Source organism: Cetorhinus maximus, chromosome 27, assembly GCF_964194155.1.
Source record: "Cetorhinus maximus chromosome 27, sCetMax3.hap1.1, whole genome shotgun sequence".
In the NCBI taxonomy this organism is placed as follows: domain Eukaryota; kingdom Metazoa; phylum Chordata; class Chondrichthyes; order Lamniformes; family Cetorhinidae; genus Cetorhinus; species Cetorhinus maximus.
Window position 1 is genome coordinate 31,380,400 of NC_135905.1, and position 17,248 is coordinate 31,397,647.

Consider the following 17,248-nt stretch of genomic DNA (forward strand, 5'->3'; position numbering starts at 1 on the left):
ATGTTAAAGATCCCATGGCACAACTTTGAAGATGACTAGGGGAGTTCTTCTCAGTGTCCTGGCCAATATTCATCCTCAATCAACAACACAAAGACAGATTACCTGGTCAATATCAAATTGCTGTTAGTGGGAGCTGCCATTTCCTACATTACAACAGTGACTACACTTCAAAAGTACTTCATTGATTTTGTGATATTTATTGATCGTGAAAAGCACCTATATAAACACCAGTCTTTCTTTATATAATTTGGAGCAGATATACATCGAGTTCACCTTGAATTCAGAGTCACTGCAGCAAGGCAAAATGCACACACTTCCATCTCAGAAGAAATACACATCCTAAGATGAACTGATATTGTAATGAATCTGGAATGATTTGACCAAACATGGTTTTGAATTGATTACATAGCATTTATTTTTGTTTCATTTAAATTTTTAGCACATGACATATTTTAGCCCTTCTTTCAAGGGCCCTTACTTTCAGACACCCTCCTTCACCATTAATAATGAACTTTCAGCAAGAAGAGCCAGCCAGGTTTGCGTAACTGTTAACCTCCCATCCCTGGTGTTCCTGCTGCATTGTGAGAAATCCCAGCAGGATGAGGGGTCATTGGTCAGGAAGCCAAACCCGTAACTGTAGGTTCGTGAAACAAATCTTTCTGTTGGCATCGGAACAAGTACAGGTAGGCTTGGCCTGTATGTCATTGCTGCAAACTCTTGTTTCTGGGCAAATAAATGATGCTTCAGACAGCAGGTTTCTGCCCTTGGATTGAACAAACAGGTCCATTTTGGCTCGATTGCAAATGGTGGCAATCACACTGAGGATGCAAAGTTCTTGGTGTGTTCCAATTCTGCAAACAGTGCAGCTTCTAAAATCAAAAATCAGCCTTGTGCACTTGAGTGAAGAATGTTAGGAAACTGTAGGAATTTCTTGCTGTCTGTTACATTAGAATCTCTGAACAGGAAGGCACAACAATGGCAGCCTAGTTTAATCTGCAACCAGCTTTAGAAAAAGCATTTATAAAATACAGACCATTCAGCTCTCTTAAAGCAATTTGTTAAGTTCAATTTCTCTGAGGCAACTACACGTGTGATTTTTGACAGCTGGAGTATTTTACTTATTGAGAAACTCAAAGGTGTAAATGGGAGTTAATAACAGTCCCGATGGTTATAAAATGCCCTGGAAAGTGAAAATGCACTTACTCATAAACCTTAGCAGAACAAATGTACTTGAAAATGCTGCTAAAATTGGATTACATTTACAAGCCAATACATAACAGAATAAATCAATATAAGGAAGAGACGGAAGCTTTTATGCTTTGACGGGTCAAGCTTTTCATTTGGAGAAACTGCATCAGACTCTCCGCCACCTCAGACATTTGCTTCCTTCTTAGTCATTTGAGCCACACAGCTGCAAAAGGAGCTTCCTGTAATCTCCAGAGGTGTCGTCCTGGTAATAAAAGGAACAAGAGAGACCTCTGATGAGAAGGAAAGATCAGATAATTAAGCTAAACAGCAAAGCACAATAAGCCACCCCAGCACCTCTTTGTCACAGCATTTTAAATGCAGATAATGTCCTATTTTATCACTGCTGGTTTACACTGAATGGAAGGCTTGGCACTAATCCAATGGTTAGCTGGGCTATCCAGACCAGCACAGAGCCAGTTTTGACTCCCAGTACCAAGATTTCAGCAGAGGCAATGCTGAACATGGAAATAAGAGGGGGCCATTTATTATCCTTTTCATTCAATGAGACCATGAGCTAACTCCATGTAGAACCATAGGCTTTAGTGCCTGAGTCAAGGGTAGGCCAGGGTTAAGAACATAAGAAATAGGAGTAGGAGTAGACCACATGGCCCATTGAGTATGCTCCACTATTCAATACGATCACGGCTGTATTCAGCGATGGAGTATCCACAGCCCCCTGGGATAGAGAATTCCAAAGATTTGCAACCCTCTGAGTGAAGAAATTCCTTCTCAACTCAGTCCTAAATGATCGGCCCCTTATCCTGAGACTGTGCCCCCGTGTTTTAGATTCCCCAACCAGCGGAAACAATCTCTCTGCGTCCACCCTATCAAACCCCTTCAGAATCTTGTACATTTCAATGAGATTGCCTCTCATTCTTCTAAACCCCAGAGAATATAATCCAACTTATTCACTTTCTCATTGTAGGACAACTCCCTCATCCGAGGGACCAATTTAGTGAATCTTTGCTCTACCACCTCCAATGCAAGTGTATCCTTTTTTAAATCTGGAGACCAAACAGCACACAGTACTCCAAAATGCAGTCTCACCAAAACTGGTTCCCACACTTGATTGTTGTCCAATAGAAGGTCTGCACGTGAAATTTACACATGGATATGTCTGAAATCCTATCACTGCTTGCTTATCCCTACAACCACCCCCCTCCCCCACTTCTCCCCCCACCTTAAACCAGCTTATATTTCACCCCTCTCCTATTTTTACTTAGTTCTGTTGAAGGGTCACGAGGACTCGAAACGTCAACTTTGTTCTTCTCCGCCGATGCTGCCAGACCTGCTGAGTTTTTCCAGGTATTTCTGTTTTTGATGTGTCTGAAATGTTGGCCTCCCACTCACCAAAATACTAGCAAGACTTCCAGCACTCACTATCAAATTTCCCATATTTGTTTCATAAAATGTACAGCACAGAAAAAGGCCATTTGACCCACCTGGTCTATGGCCTGTGTTTTTGCTCAATCGAGCCTTCTCGTACCCTTATTCTTCTTGCCCCCTTCAGCATATTTTTCTATTCCTTTCTCCCTCATGTGTTTACCCAGGTTTCCCTTAATACACTATTTGCCTCAATACTCCTTTTGGTAGCACGTTCCATATTCTCACCATTCTCTTGGTAAAGAAGCTTGTCTTGAATTCCTTATTGGATTTATTAGTGACTATTTTATATTTATGGCTCCTAGTTTTGATCTCCCACCTGCCCCCAAATATTCCCTGCAAACACATGGGAACCATCACCTGCAAGTCCCCCTTCAAGTCAAACACCATCCTGACTTGGAAATATATCGCTGTTCCTTCACTGTCGCTGGGTCAGGGTAGCAGCTCACCACCACCTTCTCGAGGGTCATTATGGATGGGCAATGTATGCAGGCCTCGTCAGTGACACCCACATCCCGTGAACAAATAAAAACAGCAAGTGGAAACATCCTCTCTACGTCTATCCTATTTAACCATTGTACACTCCTAAAGAAAAACCAACAGGTCACCTGATTCTCTTTTCCTATCATGGAAATGCTGGCTGTGGCTGGATTACGATTCCACAGGTATCCCTATCCTACAGAACCTCCCCCATGCGCCCATTCTTCATGGGTTTGCCTGGATAGGAAGTCGGCTGGCTATTCAACATTGGAGAGCCTCACAGTGAATTCTTCCGTCGCCTGTCATTCCCAACAGAGATCACCGAAAAGCGATCAACAATGGGAATACTGGCAGTTTTGTTTATCTTTTCCCCTCTCCCTAACCTAGAGTTCAATTGCATACCTCCTGTAGGGTTAACTTAGCACAGAGTGGTGACAGAACTGGTGTGGGGGTGAGGGGGGTTGGGGAGGGGGGGTTTGCTGCCCATGCAGAACAAATGGAAAGGACCAAGGCTGCCTGAGCTTTCAGGAGTGAAAGCAAAAGATAAAAGGACCTTCATCAAGGATTGTGTGCCTACTCCTGACTTAATTTCACAAACAAACTGGGACCAGCCAATATACAATAGCCACTGTGTTCTGCAGCATGAGCTGATTGTTGAGAGTAATGTTGAGCAGTGAACATAGAGCTGGAGAAACCTCCTTAATTTCTGCACTTGCTGTTTGAGCCCATATCACTGGTAAAGGGTGAAGAGGGGATAGTTACCGATATGAATGAGTACAGCGACTGCCCATATGTCCTCTTGAACTCAGCCCGAATATCTAACATGTCGACCTCGCAACGAGACACCATGATGCGAATCAGTGTTCTGTCATCTGTCCCCAAACCCTAAATGGAAAACAGGAAAAACTGATGTGTTAACATGTGAGATACAAGGACCTTTCCTTTCTTACTAATCACACCATCGTGAATGCCTAGCTCCTGGCTGTTTGATTCTCATTCCCCACCACAGCTATTCCAAATTCCTCCATCGCCCAGTTCTTCCCACCAGCTGCAATGATGGGACAGTCACGGACAGGGAAGATGGTGACGTGCTACTCAATTGATGGCTCTTTTTAAACCACAGGATGTGACAAAGAATCTTGAAAACTTTTTTACAAAATCTCATCTACACCGATCATAATGTGACAAGTTAAATGCCAAGTAACCTAGGCTGCACGTCCCAATAACTGGAGGATCATATCAAACAGCGCGTGCATTCAGCTGTCCGCCATAGGCAAAGTACTGATCGTCCTCAACTCAGAACATACGGCAGAAGTTTATGTCCCACAGGCAGGCGCGGGCCCGACACGATCGGGCATAAAATTGTGCAAGACGACGTTGGGCAATCGTCCTGATGTCATTGCGCACTGCATGATATTTCGGTTGGCGGGCACACGTCAAAGTCAGACGCGTGCCAGCTGACAATTAAGAGGGCAATTCAGTCCATTAATGGGGCAATTGTCTTCATGGTCTGTCCAACCTTACGACTGGCGGATGGGGGAAATTGGCCATGCAGCCTTTGCATTTTTCATCAAACCTCATCCAAGAGTGGGATGAATTCTCTGCTATGAAATAAAATAAAAATAATTACCTGTGGACAGCACTTTTACCAGCTATATTTTCAGGTGCCTGATTGTGATGCATGGACATTTTTTTTGCAGCTTTTTAAACCTTTATTTGATCATTTTCAGGCTTGCAGCTCCAAGGCAGCGGTCTGCCTTCAGGGAGATTTCTCATAGCGCTCACCCACACCACCAGAAATGTCACTGCCTGCCCTCTTCCCGCCCTCACCCCAGCAGCACTGGCCCTTTCAGCGCGTGTTTCACGCTGGCCGGCCGTTAATTGGCCAGCTAGCATGAATTTGCGGCCGGGGACCTGTTTCTCGACCACTCCCACCGATCGCGCGCACCAAAGGCCAGAATATCGAACATTAGACATGATTCTGCAATTGGACAGCACTTGTTGAACAATCTTGAGTTTGCTAAGAATTGCACTAACAACCAATTTAAGATCATCAGTCAGCCTTGCAATGTGGCTCATTTGCAATTGGTGGAAGCTACATATATTCATATGCAGGGACATGTCCAGGCATTGCACCTTTTTTGAATTAAACAATAACGTGGAGGACAATAGTTCCCTGGTGCATTCTCCATGGCAACACCTCAACAAGACTCAACTTGCCAACCAATCAGCACCCCTTTTGCCCTGCAGTTTAAATTGTTGCTCCCTTTGAAATTTGGCATTCTTGCATCGGTCCTGGTGAGTGCAAAACGAGAAGCTTCAACAGGATGTCTCTTTTTTTTCAGTAATACTCAACTTCTGTCCTACAAGTGACTATAAATTAAATTAAAAGTTTAGTTTAGTTTGATTAAATTTCATGTTAGTGGTGTGTCCTCAGCTTGACTGAACACTGGGGTCAACCTAATGGTTAATTAATATAGGCGACTGAAGCTTTTCCTTCTCTGTAAATTCCTTACCTAAATCACAACGTGAATGACATGATCAGACCATGCTAACCTCAAGAGGACAATCAGAAAATTAGCCTGACAGTGAGCAATAAGTAATACGCTGCCCAAAATAGCCGGATATTTTACTGAGGAGACAGACAGAGGCTAAGATAAAAAGTCCAAGCACTGCCTTTTATTTCTTTGAACATACTGCCAAGACCTGCCTCGTGTTTTCAGTATTTTCTCTTTTAATTCCACCAAGTTACAATTGTGTATTGGTTCACCAAGCATTAATGGCACAAGGCACACAGGAGAGGGGAAAATTTAATTGGGAAAAATAGCTTTGTCTTAATGCAAAAATATTCCGACATGATTTTTCTTGCCCTTCCCCCTTCCTGCCTGAAAACATTTGCTTATCTTCCAGTTTTCAGTTCTGACCAAAGGTTTGCATTCAAAATATTAACACAGGTTACCCTTTACAAATGCTCAAATAAATTGGGATGAAGCTCTTTCCCCTGGTCAGTAACTCTAACTTGGGAAGGAATTCGAGCTTGGAGCCTACATGTCTTAACGTCTGGTAGCCAATGGTAGTGTGAAAGGAATGGGGGATATACAAGAGGCTGGATTTGGAGGAATGCAGGGTTCCTGGAGGGCTTTAGGTGGTGAATTTTAAATTTGGGTAAAGAAAGTACATACAATTTTCAAACATGTTTCTTTCACATCTTTGTGTAGTGCTTCTTTTCTCTTCATAACTTCAAGAACCTTTGGTCCAAACACCCTTCTCTGATTGACAGGGTAGCTGGTCACTGTGCTTCACAGGCCTCAGCTGAACCTGTGTTGAAACCAGTTCAGAGATGCACAAGCAAAGCTCATTTTCCCTCTGCTCTGCTCCCTATGGAGAAGCAGATAGCTTCCACATTGCACGGGCTGGTCAATGGCCGAACTTCATTTCAGCACTGATTACACTGGGATTCGCACAGTCTGGGCTACAGCTGCCTAAGGCCACTCTTTAAACTGAGTAGTCCAAGCCACCACATAAACTGGAACAACTGGTTTGACTTTACTGCATCAAACCCCAGCCATACAAACTTCAGCAGAACAACCAGGGAAACTACACAACTCAACATAGGGAAGCTCAGTCACTATTTTTTGAAAGAGTGAATGGGTGAAGTATCACCACCATACTCCAATATTGCAAAGAGGTTAGAGGAGAGAATCAATCATATTAGTCGAACGGACAATCAGTATGGATTTGGCATGAACAGTACCTCAACCAGCCCAGCAAAATAAATAACGACATTAAACTTTACCTTCATTGACTTGTAGAGTCTTTCAGCAAAAAAGGCCGGAGTATTTCTCAGACATTTCACTGTGAAATGAACATTAGTTACATATTAGCCATTGCCAGTACAAAAATTATACTGCTATAGTATGATCCATGAACACGCACACACACACACACACACACAATAAGAACACAGTTCAAGTTAGAAACCAAGATTCTCAGCAGCAACCAAGTGTTAATGTACCTCTTTAATAATGCTGGCCATTGACAGACAACGTAATGCATCAGCCCATCTCTAAAGAGGTACAGGCTTTTTATGTCTTGGGCAAGAGTTATTTGGCCAACCGAACTCCAACTGCATGCCTTCCTATCTTCTCCTCAATTGCTGCTTTCAATCAATAACAAGGAGAGACTGATGTAAGAGTAAACAGTGATGGTTTATTGAGGCATAGGGCAAAGCACCAGATCACATGTGCTCACTCAGAAACCTCCAGAACTAGACTTCCCAGTTCCCCACGCTATACAGTGATTCATCAGTACTGTCACATGATAGTACACTTGCATTCTCTTAAAAGGGACAGGGTTCCTCATTTTACCATAAGGCTAAAACATTCGAAGGACATATAGAAACGATTGAAGGGTTATGTTGCGAAGGGTGTGAAGAATTCCTGAAAATGCCCAATGTTCATCGACAAGCTTCACCAATATTTTGAGAAGAGAAACATTCATCAGGACTGAGGAGACTCAACTTTGCTTGAGTACAGGAAGTATGTTGGAGTGTTGCACCTGGCAATTAAATATTCACTCCATGATTCCTTGCATACAGTCTGTGCCCAGTCTGAACCAGGCAAAAGAGCTCTTGATGCTAATTGTGGTAAATCTGCATTGCCTCTTTTGCTGGGATTAGCATAGAGCGCTATTCTTCCAAACAGACTATTCACACAGAAATCCTCATTCTTATTTACAAGTCCCTTCACAGCCTCACTGTTTGCCATGTCGTGAGTCCGGTCTGCAGTACCCAGCCTTCCTTGCATCATCAGTAATAAAGCCTTCAGCCATCTTGTTCCTGTACACTGATATTCTCTTACAAGACCCTATTGATTTGCGCCATCTCTCTCCCCAGCTCCAGAGGCCTCCCTTTCAGCTGTGCTTTCTGCCATCCCTGCCATCATTTTTCTCCATACTCCCGTTTTGTGAAGTTCCCTGGGGTATTTTCCTGTGTTAAAAGTGAGAACTCAAAATGCAACAACCACCCTGTGAAAGAACACAATGTTCTGACTTGCTCAGTCTGAGTTTACACATTTAAGCTCCAGCTTCTGTGAAGATCTAAGGCTAACACGGCACTGCAGGATTACAGAAACAGCGGTGAAACAAATCCACTGGTCATTGTCACAATGCTGTTTCTGGGAGCTTGCTGTGCGCAAGTTGACTGCCACATTTCCTACATTACAATAGTAACCAGGCTTTAAAAAGCGTTTCATTGGCTGTAAAGCACTTTGGATGTCCTGAGGTTGTTAAATGCACCATATAAATGCAAAACTTACTTTTATGAAAGAGGGGCAATGCAGGGGAAGGAGCAGTTTAAAAAAAAAGGCCAAAAGTAACCTAGGATAAGATGCCTCAAGTTCCAACTAACCCAATAGCAGACAGTAAAGCAGCTTTATTTTAATAAGACAGTAATGGGATTGTGCACAGGACAATCAGAAACTCAATTGTCACCTCTATTAGTTGAAAAACACTGCAAGTTTAGGGCATACCGCTAGGTGGAGCAGCTTGCCTGGTCAGGACCCTCCATATTAAAAGGGGGAGGTACAGAGTGGAGGGAAAGTGTTATTTCTGGTGCAAAGAGAAGGAGAACATTGCTGGAATTTCTCGAGCAGCCAGAACCGCAGATAATTCCATTAAGCCTATATAAAGAGTTTCACTCTGTGCTGTTCCATTCGCAGCTTGCTGCCGTGACTTACTTAGGGTTACAGGGAACCTGCGGTACAGAAACAGGCCATTTGGCCCAGCTGGTCTTTCTAGTACACAAAAGGCTGCTCCTACTTGAATTACTGCTTCCAAATCTCTCTTGTTGTTTCTTCCTCTTCCAGTTGCCTCTTTAAACGTGTCAAAGTTACTTGCTTTAACCTGTTCAGGTGGCAGAAGGCACCACTAATGCATTTTATCTGTCCACTGCCTATAGAGGTAAGGGCAGCACGTCATTATGTGCTGGCTCAGCAAGCCAACTGTGAGAAAGATTCACGAGCATAGCCGCATGAGCACAGACCCTGGAGAACAGCGCAAACAAACCTCAGTCACCACAGTTTCCTTTCACCTGTCACAAGATATGGCGATACTTGTTTACAACAAGTGAATTTACATTTTAAATCTTACACTAAAATAGAGACTTAGAACTAGAAAGTACGTTGGCAGGGTTATCTGATGAACACCTTGTAACAAAGTCCTTTCCATGCTAGCATAACAGAGGGGCTACCCCATTGCAAGATAACAATCTGTTGTATGGTTGCATACAAATATTATCGACAACAATCTTTAGCCTTGCGAGAAGCTGCTGGGTCAGACAACCGTTAAGAATCCTCAGATGGAAACAATCCAAATCATCGTGAAATGAGAACACATGCGGTGCACGGAACAGAGACTCTGAGCATGAAATGCAGGCAGTTCAGAGGGTGGATATAGGCAGCAGCAGCAGGAGGAGAGTCACTTCAAGACCGTCAGAGAAAAGCTGTGTGGAGTGGGATCAATGAAACACCAAACCCAATTTAATAAGGGAAGCCAAAAGATAGAATGCTCATGAAAAAGCATTTGCTTTCAGCAGGCTGGGGGAGAGGGGCGGTCTTTAGTGTGTCAACATGTCTGTAACTCAGTGTAATCCAGGTCATTTCACCAGGGGTGGTGAGTGGCATTTATGATGCTGTGCTGTTGGTGGAGAATTTTGCCCAGGCAGTACAAACCAAATGTGTGGGCACAGACTACATTTCAATCATAAATTACTTCCCATGTGCTGCATTTGGCAAATACTCTTTCACAAGGGGAATACTCCTTTGAACCTGTCTATTGCACTTGCGCGCGCACACACATACACGCACAGATACTGAACGACCACGCTTCACTGTACTAACCCTCAAACTTACAATCTGGAAAGCATCAGAAGAGGAAACACATGTGCATTATGTGCACATCAATAAATAATATTTTGACATCCTGTTCTTCAATCCCTCCTTAACTTTCCCCTTCTTTAACTAGAAAATGGGGCTTTCCATACTCTTCATTCTAAAATGGGATTTTAGCCTTTATTGGAGGGGGATTAGAGTACAAGAATAAAGAACTCCTGCTACAGTTGTACAGAGTTTTGGTGAGGCCGCATCTGGAATAATGTGTACAGTTTTGGTCTCCACATTTATGGAAGGATATACTTGCATTGGAGGCGATACAGTGAAGGTTCACTATATTGGTTCCTGGGATGAACAGCATGTCCTACAATGAGAGGTTGAGTAAATCGGGCTTATATTCTCTGGAGTGTAGAAGCATGAGAGGCGATCTCATTGAAATGTACCAAATTCTGAAGGGGTTTGATAGGGTGGACACTGAGAGATTGTTTCTGCTGGTCAGGGAATCTAAAACACAGGGTCACAATCTCAGGATAAGGGGCTGATCATTTAGGACTGAGATGAAGAGAAATTTCTTCACTCAGAGGGTTGTGAATCTTTGGAATCTCTACCCCAGAGGATTGTGGATGCTCCATCGTTGAATACGTTTAAGGCTGGGATAGACAGATTTTTGGTCTCTCAGGGAATTAAAGGGATATGGGGAACAGGTGGGAGAATGGAGTTGAAGCCCAAGATCAGCCACGATCACACTGAATGGCAGAGCAGGCTTGATGGGCCCTGCTCGTAGTTCTCTCTTCTTGGGATCATGGAGTCTTCGCCATTAGTCTCAAAAATAGAATCCACTACCACCTTGTACTTTCAATAAGATCGCTCTTATAAACAAAATGAAAAATTTCTAGCTGTGTTTCAACAAATGGCAGCTTGGCTCAAGTGACAGCAACTCTCACCTCTGAGCCTGTAGGTTCAAAGCCACACTTGATGACTTAAAGGTATCACCTGGGCTGCAAGGTCAGTGCAGTCCTGAGAGAGTCTTGCCCCATCAGAGGACTTTCAGAGATGTTAAAACTGCCTGCTGCTTTTCAGCGATGTAAAAGACTCCCAAGTCACTATTTGAGGAGGGGCATGGGAGGTGTCTTAGGGACATAAGAACAGGAATGAGCCATTTAGCCCATCGAGCCTGTTCCATCATTCAGTGAGGTCACTGCTGATCTGCCAACTAACTCCATATACCTTGGCCAACATTTATCCCTTGCTAACTCCACCCAAAACAGATTGCCCAGTCATTTCTCATTCTTCTTTGCGCGGCCTTGCTGTGTGCAAATTGGTTGCTGTATTTGCCTACAATGACAACTCTTGACACTTCACAAGTAATTGCTAAACCACGAAGAATGTCCCAGATATGGGAAGCATTATATCTTCTTTCCAATGCTTACATTACTGTGGCACCATTAATGGCTACAGTCAGGAACTTCTATATCATCAACTGCGTGTTCAATGAGACTGTAATAGTTCCCAATCAAACTACCTCAACAGAACAATCTGCAATTAAACCTTTTTCTCCTGCTCCAAACTTAAATGGCAGCATTTCTGAACATATACACATACACAATAGGATGTCTCACCTACTGCCAACATGCCCCTCTCAAGGTTCCCAGACATCTCCCGGCTGATTGTCTTCTCAATATCGTATTTACAAACCTGCCGATACTCCTCAAACACTGAAATAGAAAACAGACCGTTTAGTCATTAAAAAAGTCTTAATATTCTATTTCTGGAGGACAATGATTTTCTTTTTTCAAAGGGCAGTTAAGGGCAATTAGGAATGAGTAACAAATGCTAGTGTTGCCAGTGATACCCACATCCCATGTAAAAAAAGGGCAGTTAAGAGTCAACCACATTTCTTTGGGCCTGAAGTCACATGTAGGCCAGACCAGGTAAGAATGGCAGATTTCTTTCCCTAAAGGACATCAGTGACCCAGATGGGTTCACAATTGATGATAGCTGTCATGGTCACCATTACTGGCACTATTCCTGATTATATTAATTGAATTTAAATTCTATCAGCTACGGTGTGGGATTTGAACCTGGGTCTTTGGATTACTAGTCCCACGCCACCATCTCCCCTGTTAGTATTCATAATGACCAATGACACACATCTTGAAACATATAAAATTCTGAAAGAATTTTACAGGGTAGACACCGAGAGGCTGTTTCCCCTGGATAGGGAAGGGTTGACCATTAAGGACTGAAATGAGGAGAAATTTCTTCATCCAGAGGGTCATGAATCTTTGGAAGTCTCTACCCGAGAGGGTTGTGGATGCTCCACAGTTAAGTATATTAAAGGCTGAGATAGACTCATTTTTGATCTCTCAGGAATGGATATGGGGAGTAAGCGGGTAATTGGAGTGAGGCAGAAGATCAGCCATGATCTTATTGAATGGCGGGGTAGGCTTAAGGGGCCAAATGGCCTACTTCTGCTCCTATTTCTTATGCTCTTATGTTCTTATTGAATGGTACAGGCTCAAGAGGGCATATGGTCTACTCCTGCTCCTGTTTTCTAATGTTTTTACAAATGCAAGAGTACTCTGCTTGACTCTAGATGGCTCAAGTTATGCAATGGGGAAGAACTGATATAACCTAATGTGAATAGGGCTGCCTGAGGATTTACTGAAAAGTATATTTTTCATGACAGCAGTCAGGATGACACGATTACCTGCTTTCAGGTGGGATCTATTCCTTGCACACAGGATGGCATTAAACTTCGACTCATCTGTTCCCATACGCCCTTCTCCTGCATTATATAAATCCTGAGGTTGAGAAGAGAACATTCTATTAGACCTTCAAAGCAAGAAACCACTACACCATCAAAATCTCAAAATTCATTTCTGGTCTTGCTTTCTGAATTCAACGTATCAAATTTGTCAATACTTATTTGGGTATTTTGTTACTAAGCATGTCAATTACTGGGGAAAATGTTACGATACACACCAAAATGAGTCTAACCAGTCACGATTATCCTTAAGGATAGCGGGTTTCCTTCCCTAATCCATTCTGGTCGACATTTGGTTCAAGTTCACACCAATGTGCTTGTCTTGTAGCTGCCCAGTTGTAACAAACTTAGGGCAACTGGGGATGGGCAATAAAGAGCAGGGCTTTCAACAGGGATGGCACAGGACTGCTTTAGTAATTGTTCTCACCATGTGCCCGAATCATCCCCTTAAAATAACAGCAACTACTTCTTACACCCTAGAGCAACAGGGATGGAAGTTGCAGGGCCCCTCGACACATCTCACAGTGTAAAACATTCATGTGCCAAAACACAGGCATAAACCCTCGTGGCTTAGTTATTAGAACGTGGAAGTGCTGGAGGGAAAGAAAATCCATTACTGCATCTCCTCCAATCGTCGGTGCGGTTTTATTTCACATTTAATGGGACAATTCAGGATTCCACGTTTAATCGGGGAATTCTGCTGACTAAAAATGTCTTATTAAAATGGAACTCTTCCAGGTTTTGTTTTAAAAGGTAGTTTCTTCAGCCAGGCCTATAAAGTGTGGCTGTAGTTTCTAGAAACGTCTCTTATACCACCCCACCCCCCCACCCCCCCCCGTATCCCCCTTCATCCCCCTTCATCCCAGAACTAAATTTGGGGATGGAATAAATTCATGCAAATCTATGCACTTGAACTTGGATGTGAAACCTTGGCTACATTCTTAGAGTGGGAGTGTCTGACTTGGGTCTCTGCCAGACTTCCTGTTTCGAGGCTTGCTTTAGCTCTGGAGGTCAGTCAGTTTCTCCAGAAAGCAGGCTACCCAGTTATGTTCTCATTCTGACTGCAGCAGCCTTGAACATTTTTAATGATACGGCGCTCGAAAGTCTTTAAATATTCAGGCATCACTAAAGCCAAAGACACTTTCTCCATCGTAATCAAATGAGCCAGTCTTGGAATGGACTTGAAGACGCAGCCATTATTAACACAGTAAACAAGCTATGGTGGCAGCCAAAGGTATGCTTGGCAGTGTTTCAAGTAAGCTTCTATTTCCCTTACTGTTGCTTAGACAAGGTTCTAACCTGAAAAATGCAAATATAGTTTCTGACAAACGGCAATTTGCTAGCAGGGACTTTTCACATTCAAAAATAATTAAACCTAGTAATTAAAAGGTTCATGCTGCTTAAAATATTGCAAACTGGCATCCCATGGCAATGCTCAGGGGTACAGCAAAGGCTCTGCCATTTTACAATGGGAGCAGTGTTTTATTACGTAACAACACACACAATATATTCTTCCTGTTACTACAGTAAATTTGTCTTAGTTCGGGCTCTCTCCAAGGCCACAAAGTCTCCTCTCAGTTCAGTTGCGGTCAGTGAGGGAAGATTCTGTGGATGTTTGTAAGTTTCCTGCTCCAATACAATCTGTAATCTTCTCTCAACAGCAGCAATTAACCTGGAATTGATTCTCCGCTCCTCAATTCCACTGCTACCCTTTAATATTCTGTCATCTAAAGGGTGTTAGATACCATCAAACTTAATTACAGTAAGTCGCTGTCTAATGTTGTTTTGCTTTACCCTTGGTTAGTTAATGGGGCCGTTATTCTCACTTAGCATTGTGAGTTTTGTTTTAATGTCATTTTCCACTATTCTGATGTAGGGCTGTGTGACCTGGGTCAAAATTCTGGAACTCCCTGTTAGCACTCCGGATGTACCGATGTCACACGGACTGCAGTGGTTCAAGAAGATGGCTCACCACCACCTTCTCAAGGGTAGTTAGGAATGGGCAATAAATGCAGCCCTAGACAGCGGAGCCCACATCCACAACCGGCGCCATTTTGAAGCAGCCTCTCCCGCTGACCCTTTCTCTCACTGCCAACCCTCCAACTTGCAGCCTCTCTTGCTACCTAACCCACCCACTCACCAATCCTCGCTCAGGCCAAACCTCTCACTCCCCTATCCCGAATCCTCGCTGAGGCCATGAGCCTGAGAGATGAGCGGTGAGAGGCAGAAGTCAAAGCTGTCCCTCCTGCCTCTCGTCGCCCACAGCAAGGGTTCAGGAGAGGGAAGTGACAAATGAGAGCATTAAAACCCCAGCTCAGCATTTTTACACTCTCAGGGGCTGCACATTCACAAGCCTGGAGCTCTGGTTTTGGATCGGATCTGAATTTAGAACCTTCCTTGAAGGGGTACGCAGGTTCAGGAGGGGGAAGCAGCGAACTGGAGAGTTGGGGAGTGGGAGGCTTGGTGAGAGGGTGGGTTAGGGAGCGCGAGAGGTCACATGTCAGAGGGTCGGGAAAAGAAGGAGTCGGGGAGCGGGATGTGTGCTGAGCAGGGTCAGCAGCAAGTGGGAGATACCCTAAGTAGAAAGTTACCTTATTTTTAAAAATCTTTTTAAGTTTATTTTATTCTTAAAGTTATTTCATTTACCAATAAAGAAATTTAGCAGTGCAAAGTATTTCAGCTTAAAGGGTATAATGTTTATGTTTTTTTCTGATGAGGAAAGTCCTGCAGAACCTAACTACAGCGGTTACATTGATTTTAACAGGAAAATGTGGCTCACTTAAAATCAGGATTTTCAGGAACGCAATTACAACTTTAAGTGAGGACTTATTGTATATAAATGTATTATACACAGAGACTAAGAAATCATTCTGGAGCAGCTCCTGGTAAACCTAAGGACTTTTACAATGACAAGAGCATTTATTTTACCAGCTAGAATTGAATACATTCTGCCAAATAGGAAGTGCCAAATAGTCAAATGGTTACAAATTAACCCTAAGGTCACTAACAGATTAATTGTTGTTCAGTGAAAGAGAGAGTGCAGGATGAACACATGTAGACTGAGATCTTTCCATTAACAATCTTGTAACTTCATCACTGCAAATGCTTCAGAGCAGTTTCTCTGTATCAGAGAGGGACAAAAACAAAGTTAACTGTCATCTCCTTTTCATGGTTCATTTTATTTGTTTTCACAAGTTGAGCAAGTACTGGGAATAAATCATCCTTTGCCAGTATCAAATGCTTCTAGATCAGGTATGGTACAGGTTACTGCAGAGTGTGAAATAGAAAAGATTGTTGGGCACTAACGGAATGAAGAGATGCAAAACTAGGACAAGAAAATGGAGTTGATGTAGAAGATGAGCCTGGATATGAGTGAATGGCGGAGCAGAATTGAGGGACAATGTAGTCTACTCCTATTTCTTATGTTCTTATATAAAGCTCCATTTATATGACCTGAACAATGTTGTTTAATATTAAACTCACAGTAGCTCTGTTCTAAGCAGTACACCCATTATTGGTCCCCAGTGTGTGTGTCCCATTCCTGCCTTCATGACATCAGAGTTAGACTGACAATTATTACTGAATTATTGATAATTTTGCATCAGGATCCACTATGAACTAAATTGCCCAACTTTACTTCCCTTGATGTACACCGCCTCTTTAGTCTGGTTATAAAAATCCCATGACTTAAACTCCAAAATCAGCAGCACAAACAAGTTTCTCAGGTCACTTGAGAAGTACACCCATTGTTATTCAGTGAGCAATGAGCAAATTCACAAGGCAAACCCATAGGTTTCAACTTGATTAACGGAGACATTTCTTTCCCCCTGTTTACATGACTGGGCAATAACACAGTCTCCACAGTGTTTATAAAAGCCGTGTTACCTTGCAGGTTTAAAAATTAAGCTCAAAAACAGAAGTGGCGTGGCAACCACATCACTGCGTACGGAGGAGACAACATTCCAAAATGTTGTGTTGATGCTATTGCCATGTAACAGGCCCAGTGGGTACAGGCTGCTCCAAAACTCCCACTGTTATCCACGCCAATTAGGATTTTGGTAAGGTGATGAATAACAATATATTCTACTGCTACTGTTCCTACAACACATGGACTGCAGCAGTTCAAGGCAGCGGCTCACCACCATCTCCTCAAGGACATTTAGGGATGAACAGTAAATGCTGGCCTAGCCACCATTCATCCCATGAACGCATAAATAAAAAAATCTACGACTTACCTGAGCATCCTTTTTAACAAGCGTTATATCCACGTTTTGGCTTTCATCTCTGTTACCCTGGAAATGGCAAAAGGAATCAATGGTCATCGAAAATACAGAGTTACTTCTGATTCATGCGTGTGTTAAAGACATGTCTGGTTAGAGCCATACTCTGGCTTCCAACCCAGATCCCATTAACTCTTTGGTGGAGGGAGCAATTGAGTGAGGGCAAGTAGAGTTGCTGCTTCATACTGCAACAACGCAATGGA

General features: G+C 43.0%; 1 protein-coding gene across 1 annotated transcript in view; it reads right to left on the bottom strand.

Annotated features, from left to right (window-relative positions):
- Window positions 1–390: 390 nt before the first annotated feature.
- Window positions 391–17,248, bottom strand: part of LOC144668697 (annexin A4-like) — a 73,637-nt gene continuing 56,779 nt past the window's right edge. Inside the window, exons 10-15 of the mRNA XM_078531025.1 lie at window positions 17,001–17,057; window positions 12,709–12,802; window positions 11,618–11,713; window positions 6,908–6,966; window positions 3,874–3,996; window positions 391–1,450 (exon numbers count right to left, since the gene is read on the bottom strand). Of these exons, the coding sequence (XP_078387151.1) occupies window positions 1,391–1,450; window positions 3,874–3,996; window positions 6,908–6,966; window positions 11,618–11,713; window positions 12,709–12,802; window positions 17,001–17,057 (489 nt within the window). The 3' untranslated portion in view covers window positions 391–1,390. The remainder of the gene's footprint in view (window positions 1,451–3,873; window positions 3,997–6,907; window positions 6,967–11,617; window positions 11,714–12,708; window positions 12,803–17,000; window positions 17,058–17,248) is intronic.